Source organism: Delphinapterus leucas, chromosome 10 (genome assembly GCF_059928025.1).
Source record: "Delphinapterus leucas isolate spDelLeu-1000000601 "Yukka" chromosome 10, BTC_Dleu_Yukka2, whole genome shotgun sequence".
NCBI classification, from domain to species: Eukaryota; Metazoa; Chordata; class Mammalia; order Artiodactyla; family Monodontidae; genus Delphinapterus; species Delphinapterus leucas.
The window spans coordinates 67,286,408-67,297,581 of NC_143138.1; the positions used below are offsets into that span (position 1 = coordinate 67,286,408).

Genomic DNA, 11,174 nt, shown 5'->3' on the forward strand with positions numbered 1-11,174 from the left:
CTAGGGTGGAGTAGTAAGAAATTGAGACAAGAAGGGTAGAGGGACAGATGTGATGGAAGAATATAGGAGGGTTGGGTACCCTGAGGGTCCTGTGGTCAGGGGCCTCCCTGGAGGAGGTGAGCTGCAGAAGGGCTATGTACAGCAGTGGCTGAATGCTCAAACCCAAGCACTGGGGTGTGAAACCACTCACCGTCTGTGTGATTTCAGCATCACTTAGCCCTGCTGAACCTCAATTTTTCTTATCTGTGAAATGGGAATAAAAATGGACTGATCTCATTGGACAGCATATGTGAAATATAGCACCCGAGGCTAAGATCACGGTGATTGATGATGTAGTTAAAATTACTTCCTTTACAAATGTTTCCTTGAACATGGACACTCTCCCTTTCCTTCCCCTCCCACCTTCTTCCTCTTGTCAGGCCTCTTGTCTGACCCTGAAGCACATCCTGCCTCCCCATTCTCCATCACTCCCCCTCTTCTTGCTAACAAACCCAAGTCTGCAAGAATCTGTCCCGCCTCCAGTCCCAAGGTGACCCCATCCTTAGCTCAAGGGTAAATCCTTATTAGCCTGAGCCAATCACAATGCACCTTCCTGATTGCCAGTGATTGGTTTAGAGTAGACATGTGACCCAGTGCTAGCCAATGAGGTGTGAGGGGAAATTGGCTAGGGGCTTCTGGGTGAGGTTTTCTAGCCTCCTTTTAAGAGGAACCCAGAGGAAACATCTCCTCTTTTACTCCTAATGTCTGGTACATATGATGCCTGGAGCTGTGGCAGCCATCTTGTTGCCATGAAGGACGTCAGTCAAGGACAGACAGACAGCCACACCAAAAGTAAGGCCAGCCAGGCAGAGTGCAGGTGAAGGCTTGGTCCTCAATGACAGCCTATACGTACCCACCTCTGAGCTCCCTGCCAGAGGGCCTAACCATGATGAAAAAAATTAATGTGCTGGGATTTCCAAGGAGTGCACAGAAGCAGCCTCTTTTCCTTGCAGCCATTCCTTGGACTCAGTTTTTGAAGGATCAGTAGTCAGCTCAATGCCTACTCCTGGAAAGGCCTCTACGAACTGGGCACAGAGCTGGGGGAGAGGCACAGGGTGATAGGAGAGGCCCACAAGGGGTAGGGAGCCAGAGGAGGGCAATGATCTAGAGGGCTTCTTGGCCCAGTAGAAGGCTGGCTGAGCAGGCCAGCCTGGTATAGGGACACAGCCAGAAGGTGGAGAGGCCAGAGCTCCTACCAGGACTTGCAAGTGGCTTGGCCTGGCTGGAGTCTAGTCACAGGGCTAGTGGCCAGAGACCAGAGCCAGCCCAGGAGGGCCCTCAAATGCTAGGTGAGAAGTGGGGCTCTGCCCATGGCAGGCTTCCGGGGTGCAAGGTCATAGCTTGCCCTCAATGAGAGATACTGCAGCATGCCTGGCAGGTCCGGGAAAGGAAGGGAAGACGCCTAGGTTCTCACCATGCCCACCTTAGCCTCAGCTCACAGGGAGAAAGGAGAAATGTCCGTCTGTGAGAGCCCTCAGTGCAGAGGCCTGTTCTGCCAGCTCATTTCTCTTTTCTAATAAATGAAGTTGTGGGGGCAGGGGTGAGGTGGGTTGTTTTGTTGTTTGTTTGTTGGAACCGGCAGCAGCACCAGGCCTGACCTTTAAGGCTTCAAATGTAGCATTTCAGGCAGCGCCAGAGGGAGGAGAACATAGGCTGAGCAGGGAAGTTATCAAGGCTAAATGCCACGTCAGCCATGTCAGGCTGGAAACTCGCAGCAGAGCAGGGGCCTCTACCCATCTGAGGAACATTCCAACCCATTCGTGCCCACCCGGCGACAAAGCTGTCCTTTCCATGGGTACCCTGAAAGCCTCACTGACTCTAAAACGGCAAATGGCACCAAGGTCTGCCCCAAAGAAACACCAGAAGCTGGGGGCCCACACCACAGGCACCTTGCTCTGCAGGGTTTGCCAAAAGAGGCCTCAAATCACTCCCGCATCTCATGGCAAGAATGTTTTTATTTAAGATAATCAGTTGTACATCATAGTGCAAAGATGGCTGAACGGGGAGCATCCTTTGAGCAGCCTGTACTGAGCCCTGGGTGGGGGACTGGGCCCTGCCCGCAGAATGTATGTAGCCAGCAGAAATGTGGGGCCTGAAGGCTCCTTCCCACCACTCAGACATCAATTTCCCTGTCTGTACAACGGAGGTATCTAGGTCCCCAGGGGCTTCTGTGGCTGGGATATTCCTTCCCAAATCAGGGACCCAGGCAAGGCCCATTACTGCCCAAGGAGATGGTCGCACTCAGGCTCCCTGCCCCCATAGGGACCCTCACAAGCCCTGTAGGTGCCCAAGCCCTTTGCAGAAGTCCCCTCCCGAGATACCTAGGATGCTGGGCCATCCTAACACTGACAACACACAGGCCCTGAGAATGCCGGGAAAGCTCTCAGACATCAGAATCCATCAGCTCAGGGCCCACAGAGCCAAGGGCCAGCACCCAGCACAGGGCACTCAGACAGCCTTGTTTATGAAGACCCAGTAGGCAAAAATTCATCCTTGAAAGGAAGAGCTTTGCTGGAGGCATCCCAAATAGAGGAACATGAGGGCATCATCAAGCTGAAGCTTTTATACCCAAATTATGCCTGCAGCTGACTGTACAAATGTCTTGCTAGGAGCAAGAACCCCAAACCTACAGCAGATGCTTCAAGGGATGCCAGTCTCCCACCCTTGAGTGTGCAAGTGAGAAGCACACACTCCAAGATTGAAAAACTGCCAGGCCAAGGTCACACAGCAAGGGTTTCCAGATTCCACATCGGAAGGGCTGTTAGCAAAGATGCTTTGTTTCACAAAGGACTCACCAAGCTTCGCAGAGTCCCAAGTCCTCCGGCACATCTAAATACCATTCTATTTGCAAAAATTTGAATTACAAGGATGCAGCCTCTGTGTGTTTCCCTTGCAGACAGTCATCGAGCCAGTTGGTAGATGATCAAACTTCCCAGCTCAGCCTTAACTCAGGCTGTTCTTGACATAAAAGTTTGTGAAACACTGGTCCTAACAAACAGGTGGCTTTATTTCCCACTGCCAACATTTGCCCAGCTGAGCCCTGGCATTAACTTCAAAGGGGGGCTCAGAAGGTGAGCACTGGGAGCGCATTCTGGGTGCAGAGATAAACCGTACATATGCCCACGCATACATATGCACACCCATGCACAAGCACACACCCACATTCGCATTCATAGGCACACACACAGGCACGTACCAACACCTGTGTATACACATGCGCAGGCATGTACACACAACCTGCACATATACACGAAGCACACTCACACACACGGGCACACACATTTACATGCACTCACATAAGCACATCTTCATATACAAATGGACACTCATAAGTGTGCACACAACGTGAACATATCCAACACATGTGCACAAACACATAGAAGAGCACAGACATATAGACACTTCCACACACAAGCTTACATGTGCACACAGGCCAAGGCAAGGACCAAGCACAGGAGGAAGGGCCCAGAAACCACAATGGAGCCTCAGGTTCCTGTAGGGCCTGGCTGAGTGGCAGGCGCTATGGGCAATGGGACAGGTGCCTGGCACTCAGAGTACGGGCCCAGCTGGACTGAGAACCCTCATAGATCCAGTCAGAATCCACACGCCCTTGTCATGCATCCCTTATGACCTTTCACACCCCAAACCAATGAGGCAGTGTGATCAAGGGAACCCTGTTTTACAGATGAGGCCCCAAGACCCAGAGAGGCTGAGGAAGTTCCCAAGGTCACACAGCTGGTGAGAGGTGTGGCAGAGTCTCAGTGTGTGTCAACAGGGGACTCATTCAGAAAGATTTGTCCAGCAGGGAAGGAAGGCACCAAGGCGGGAACAAGGGGCCCAGGGTCTAAGGGGAGCGGGAAAGAGGGGCAGAGGGGGTGACTTCTCCCCCTTTTTACCCACTCCTTTCCCCTTTGTTTAATGAGTCACTTCCAAGGTAGGGAGAGATGCTTAATAATCAGCAGGAAAGACTTCCCGTGCCCCTCCCTCTCTGCTAAACAATTAGGCTGATCAGAGCTCAAAGTGGGTCACTCTGAGAAGCAGCTTTGAGACACCCAAGGTGTGGCCAGAGGCCAGTATGGGAGGTGCAGGCTCCTCACACTGGGGGAGATGGGGCTCAGCTGGGCTAGGGTCAGGTCTCACCCCACAGCTAGAGCAAAGTGTGGAGAGGAGCAGGAAGACCTTGGACCTGTCTTCTTAGGCGACTGCAATGTCAGAGTCACAAGGTAATGGAAGAGAGGAAACTGAGGCCCAGAGAGTAGAGGAGACTGTCCAAGGTCACCACCATGCAAGCTACCAGCTGAAAGGACTGGGTTGGGACTGCCTCTGACAGAGGCCCTCCAGAACCAGGCCAACCCAAGGTGGGGACCCTCAGGTCCCCCATGTGAAGATTTCCCACCATGTAATCCCAGCTAGACAGGGTTTTCTGCTCTGTAAGGCCAGATCCCTCACAGACTCAGTCATCAGAACCAGCAGTGGCCAGGGGTCCAGCAGGCTGGACTAGCCCCAGAAGGAGGGGGCCCAGGTGAGGTGGGAGGGGAACTAGGCGGTCCGTGAGCAGGACCAGGGCCAGGGACACCAAACCAACGGCCTGAGTCCCACAGTGGCAGGGCAGGGCTTGGCTGAGTGCTGCCCCAGCTCCTGCCTATGTGGACCTAAGTGACAGCATCCCTGAGTCCCTTGCAAGCCCCCCATGGGCATATCAATCCGCATGGTCACTTGCACCGCCAACTCCCCCGCAACTCTTAGCCACAGGCAGCTCAGAAGGCTCTTCAGGTTATACAGGACAAGAGAGGAAGTGAAAGGAAAAAAAGCAAAAACCACACATACACCTCTCTCTGGGAATACGAATATTGATTCTGTACCTTCTTGTTTAGACAGTAGGCACCAGGAAAAAAAACCAACCTGACACTGAGAGAAGCTCCCCAGTTGGCTGAAGGGATGCAGCCAGGGGTGGGAAAGCCCCCCACACTTGCCTTTAGAGCACCCTAGGCCTTGGTCTCCCTCCCCAGGCCTGAGGCCCCTGAGCCCTCACGAAGGACAGAGGTCACCTGTTCCCGAGGCAGATACTGAATCTGGAAGCCAGCGAGGTTGGAACTGGGTGGGGGGAGGAAAAAGAGACCACCCCCCACCCAGAGACAGCACCACCCTCCAAGGCAGGGCACACGCCACATGCCGGCCTGCTTTGACTCCCAAACCCCCAGCTGCCCCCGAATAGTTTCCTAGCAAATAGAACCCTGGTTCCCCAGCCCCCCAGCCCCCTCTTGTCCACACAACATGAAAACCCCAGCACCTATAAGGTCCAAGCCCTCTGAAATCCCCTCGGGCTTGAAAAACCTGCCACGGGACTAGAGCACCCGGCCTCAGGTTTCCATGAACAGCCTCCACCCCCACGCCCCTGGCCCCTCTCTCTGGAATCCTACTGGAATCTGGAGGGGGAGATGGTGTCTCAGAGTCTCAAGATGAAGTCCCTCTTGCCCACCCCTGCACGGCAGGCATGCCCGGCACATGACTCGAAGCCTCTGAAAGGGGGAAAACCTGGACTGGGGGACTCCATGATCGCCTGTGTACACGTGGGAGGGGGTGGAGGTAGGTACAGGGCCTATGAGCACCGGGCTGGCAGGGTGGCCATGGGCCAAGAAAGGCCTCCTCAGGGTTGCCTGAGACCCAGAAGAAGACAAAGGGACAGAGCAGGAAAGGTTACAGTTGGGAGCCTAGGCGTCCCTCACATGTCTTAAGCCTCTTCATTTTCTTCCAAACACCCAGGCTTTGAGTCCCTACCCCAACTTCTTGGTCCCCTGCCCAGATGTGCCCAGCCCCCTGGCAGGACAGCTAAGTGTCTGACAGATTAGTCCTCTCCCTGCCCTGCCCCTGGTAGCTGTGGGGCTTTGGGCAGGTCCCTTCATCTTTCTGAGTCTCAGTCTCCCCATCTGTGGGATGGGCATGACCATGGGGTCTGAGGACGTAATGTGGACAAGGGGCCTGGCCTGAGCTCAGTGAGGGGAGGCCACCATTAGCCTGGTGACATCCCCCACCATAATCAAGCTGGGCTTCAGGGAATGGGGGAGGGAGGTGGCCCAGTGCTCGTCCTCACGGAGCTGATATCCCCGCGGGTGGGTACAGCCTGAGCTAGTGGCACAACCCAGAGGCCTCTGGAAGGTGTGGGTATGAGACACTGAAGGAAGGATCTAAACCCCTGAGAAAAGCACGCAGTGATGAGGGGACAGCATAAGCAAAGCAGAGGGATAGGAAGGCGCTCAGTCCATGGGAGGAATGTGAAAAGATTGGTGGATGGGGGCCCATCAGGCTGTAGCATCAGGGGTTGTTAATGCTATCAATAGCTACCATGACTCCCACCCATGGAACCCTCCCTGCTCACCTGAGGTGACACCCTCTCCCACTAATTCTCACCACCAGCCTCTTAAGCAGATTCTATTATCTTATTTGGGGAAACAGAGGCAAGGTCATCCCAATGGGGAGGGTCAGCTCTGGATACCAAAGCTTGAGCCTGCAGGGCCCACACCTGACACCCACCATGTCCCCAAACTGCCTCCTCCCAGGAGCTGGCAGGGACAACCTGCACACAGGCATAGGGGAGAAGGAGGCACCGAGGGCAGAAGTGCTCACTCCACTTGTGAGTCAGTCTCTCCTCGGAGACACCAGTGTGACAAAGAATCTGAGGGAGACTCACCCGCACACTATGAGGGGGCTCGTCTTAAAACAGGCTACTCCCTTCTCAGGGGCTAGCTTGACATAGTTGGCCCAGTAAAGGTGGGTCCTGCAGGGGGAAAGCAGACAAGGGTCCCCCAGCCCCCATCCTCAACGCTAGGAGGGATGTGAGCCAGTTGTAGCAGCAGCCAGCCGTAAAGCCTCAGCCCCCTCCTCCTTCCTGCAAAAGCTGTTGGCAGGTTGTTGGGGAAATGGGGGACCCAGATGCGTGATGTTGCCTCCCTCTAATACGGAGAGCTACAGGGGGGTGAAGACGTGGGCTTGGAGGCCCAGACAGACACACGTCACCCACCATTAACCATAGCTATAGTGACACATGCCCTGTCGTGGACACTCAGGAAAAGGCGCACGTACTCTGGCTGTCATTAATCTGCTGGGGGGCCCAGACCCCTCGGGCTCCTTTCTGCTCCCCACCAACCCACCTACCCACTCCCAGAGGAAGGGAGGTACTGGCCAGCACCATCACTGGGGAAGAGTGGGGCTAAGAGGGTGCAGCCACCCAGGCACCTCAGCAGGACCCACAGAGGGGACAGAGAAACCCAGGAATGCTGGAGAACAGGGGACAGAGGTCCAATAGAGATGACAGAAGAGGTGGGCAGGGCAGAGTGGACACAGAGAGATGAGACGGATGGGCAAGGAAGTGGGGGGAGGGGGATAGGAGAAGAGATGAGAGACCAAAGAAGGGGGCAGGGAGGGGGAAGGCGACTGACAGAATTGGAAAAGGCGACTGACAGAAAAGGAAAAGGCACAAGGAGAGGCAAAGCAGTGAGGGCTGCCCCTCAGCCAGCAGCAAACAGGAAACAGGAGGAAGCAGGTAAAACAGAGAGTGTGTGCTCTGACTCCGTCTCCCCCTACCTCACCCCAGACACATGAGTGCACATATGCACACACATGCGCCTGTGCACACGTGGCCTTCCCTTGTTTGAAAACCTGATCCAGGTCCAGGTGGGGTGAGAGGGCACCCCCCCCCAAACCAAAGGTCTGTCCTCCCTCCATCAGTAACTCCTCTGCCCTCCTCCATCCACCTGGAGGAGGTGGCAAAGGGTCTGCTTTGCCTGGTGGGCAGACAGCCATGTTGCCGAAGCGATTACAGAAATAACGGCCACCGGACCCTAAACCCACACTTGCTTAAAACCCAGCAGCTTGCAAAGCTGGGCCCTGTCGCACTGCCAGACACTAAGGAGGAAATGACTTTCCCATCAAGGGCCCTCTCCACTGAGGGGTCGTCACCCTAGTGCCGTGAAGCTGAGGGTCCCACTGCCCACCTCAGAAAGCCACCTGTACCTGTTTCAAAGTCCCTTCCTAGCCTGGCCATGCTAACCCAGGAGAGTTCAGGGAGGCCACTGGCCCCGAACAGCCCCAGGGCAGCAGCCTCAGCCTTTCATGTCAGCTCAACAAAAGTCCCAACTCCAACTAAGCATGGTCATGCAGGGGAACGTGGGGGAGGGACCCCCACTCAATTCCTCCCCCTTCCTGCCTCCAAGGATCAATGGGCGTTTGCATCCGCGGGACCAGGGCAGCTGAAGGGCGCTGGCTGTCACCGCCAGCCCTGCGTGTTGTCACACCATTAGTCACCTCCCCCTGGACCCTTGGAGCTGTACAGCCCCCACCCCACCCCCACTCTCATTCTCTAATTATGGTTTTCAAGATGTGTCCCAAACCCTGAAATTAGTTCCAACTATATCGACAAGCGAAGAGCGTCCAGCTGAAAATGTGCCACTGCCATCACACCTGCCTCCCCATCTTCTGGCTGGGGACAGAGGGACAGGTGTCCTCTCTGGTCAGGGTATCACAAATGTAACATGCAGGCTCGGCAGCCATCTGACCCACCGCAGGTTACAAGGAGAGGGAGCAAGGTGGGAAGAGGTGAAAAGAGACGTCTACTTAAACCTTCACTCAAGGAGCTACGAAACGGCAAGGGGAAAAAATAACTGTGTCTTGACTTTGAGGAAAAAAGAACAACAAAAGAATAATGCTTTTGCTCTTTTTAAACACTGTGGCTTAAGTCCATTTTCATCACAGCAAATGAAAGACAACAATGCACCCACAAGCCTTGAACTTCCATAGGATTCTCTTCCCCCTGGGCACACCCCACATACACACACGAAAAATCCAGACAGCTGACAGAGGACACGTCCGTGTAGCACCTGTAATTTGCCTATTGATCACCCGCCTGAGCACAGCCAGGCTGTTTGAGGAGAGAGATGACAAGACGGAGAGAGACTCAGGCAGTGCCTTTCCTGAGTTTGATTTTTCCTCATCTGGGAGAACCTACAAGCTGGAGTAGGCAGAACCAGGGGCCCCTACCCTTGGGCAGAACTGGTCTAATGACGCAGAGCCAGCCTTTCCCTTTCCATGAGGACAGACCCTTCCTCTTGGCCACTAGCAGCCCGGCTACTCATTTCCCAAAACCCCTGTGTGGTCACTGGTGCAGGAGTCCAGGGACAGGTGGCTCCTCAGAGCGAGAGACAAATAACAGACAGCAAGGTGGTCACCGTGCCCCAAAGCCACAGGGGTGTCTGGGCACTGACATAAGGCTGGGTCATGGTGCCCATAGAAACAGCTGCTGTCCTAAAGGCCACATGCACTGAATACCCATTTGCAGCCCCAGATGCATCTGGCCAAGCTCACCCAGAGGAGGAAGCCCGAGTTTCCAGGCTCCTGGGGAGGGAGAGAAGGCTCAGAAGGACCACGGAGAACCAGCAGAAGCTGGCAGGGCCAAGAGATGCTATTACCCTGTTGGCAGGGGCAGGCGGGGGTCCTCCCTGCCATTCACCTTCTGCCTCCACCCCGGCACCTTCACCTCCCAATTGGGCTCTCCAGGGGACCCTTCCCCCAGGTTTAGTGGCGGGGGCAAGAACAGGGGACACTCACCTCTTCTGTGGCACTGGCCAAACAGTAAGGTGCTCGCATCCTCTGCATCCAGCCCTCCCCCTCAAAGGAAAAGACCAATGAAAACAAGTGTGGAGGTGCCCCCCACCTCTGGATCTAAAGCGCCAGGTTTCTACCCGGGAGGAGACATGAGGCAGTCGCTGGGCTCTGACTCCGCCGGGCAGGGGTCGTTGGCCGCCCCCTCACCCAACCCCAGGTTTCCCCTCTCAACCCGACAGCGGCAAGGAAATCAGCTGGCAAGCTCGGACCCCCCAGAGATCTCGCTCTGTGCGGTTTGGGGGATGGGAGGGAGAAGGGGCACCGCGGGGAAGTTTCGCGACGCAGCCAGAAGCGCCGGGACCCCGGCTGCCCGCCCTCCGGGCTTGAGGCCGCCGCCCCCGGTCGCGGCGGGCGGCGGGACCCAGCGCCCCGGCCCGGGCGCGGGCTGGGGGACGGAGGGGGGCTCCGGGCTCGGCCGGGGTCCCGCGGCCAGCCGAGGCCACTTACGTGTGCTGCTGAGGAAAGCTGTAGGCAGAGGCGCCGGGGGCGGCGAGCAGCGGGAACAGCAGCAGCGGCGGCAGTAGCAGCGACAGCGGGCGCGGGGGCCGAGCCGCCGGCCGCCGGGCGCTGAGGCCGGGCCGCGAGCCGCGGCCGGGCCAGCTGAGCGCGGTCCGCGCCGGGCCGGGCAGAGAGGCGCCGCAGGTCCGAGCCGGCACCGCCATGTTTCCATTCAAGATGCGGCGCCGCGGGGAGGGGTGGGGGCGGCGGCGGCGGGGTAGGGGGGCGCGGGCGGCAGGCGGCAATCGCCTCTCCTCCCCCGCCGCCTTCTTCGCGCGGGGCCTCCGGGGCTGCCCGAGCCGCAGCACCTCTGCGGGCTTCGTGCTGCGATCTCTCCGCAGCGCTAGCTCGAAGCGCTCTGAGCGTCGGGTCCCGGACCAGCGCTCAAATAGCGGCCGCCGCCAACCTGCCGGCGCCGCCCTCCCCGCTCCCTCCCTCCTCCCCCCTTCCCCGGCCGGTCCGCCCCCGCGCGCCCCCGCCGCGGCCACGCGCCCGCCGCGGCCTGCGCTCCCCTCGCGCCTCCCTGAGCCGGCCCTGCTGGCCCGCGTGGCCGAACCGAGCCTGGGCACGCGCGTCTTGAGCCCCAGCCAAGTCCGAATTTCCAATGTGCGCCCTGCCGCACGCCTCAGACTGCGAAGAGTCCCCGGCAGGCGCATATTGACCCTGCCGGGGGCTCGACCTTCAACAGGCTTAAGGCCTGGAGTCACAGGTTTAATGGTAGAATGGCAGGCTTCAGCAGAGACCACTGTAGAGGGCAATGGAGCTGAACTCATACCCCCAGGGGCTCCAGCTACCTTCAAGAGTCCTCTCTGGGGGAACTTGGGTCCCAAGGCTCTGACAGAAAGAAAAAGCCTGGGTGGGAACAGGTCCAGTTGCACAGTTGTGAGGGGCTGGGAATGGATGCAGCGCTCTGCAACCACTCATTTCACTTCCCTGGGCTAAGCGGGCACTGTGTGCAGACCAGCCCCAGCCCCCGAGGC

At 57.1% G+C, this 11,174-nt stretch overlaps 1 protein-coding gene across 1 annotated transcript in view; it reads right to left on the reverse strand.

Annotated features, from left to right (window-relative positions):
- Window positions 1-10,850, reverse strand: part of CACNA2D2 (calcium voltage-gated channel auxiliary subunit alpha2delta 2) — a 136,322-nt gene extending 125,472 nt beyond the window's left edge. The window contains exons 1-5 of the mRNA XM_089919880.1: window positions 10,144-10,850; window positions 9,959-10,081; window positions 9,397-9,426; window positions 6,728-6,814; window positions 6,560-6,613 (exon numbers count right to left, since the gene is read on the reverse strand). Of these exons, the coding sequence (XP_089776006.1) occupies window positions 6,560-6,613; window positions 6,728-6,814; window positions 9,397-9,426; window positions 9,959-10,081; window positions 10,144-10,850 (1,001 nt within the window). The remainder of the gene's footprint in view (window positions 1-6,559; window positions 6,614-6,727; window positions 6,815-9,396; window positions 9,427-9,958; window positions 10,082-10,143) is intronic.
- Between the last annotated feature and the right edge of the window lie 324 nt (window positions 10,851-11,174).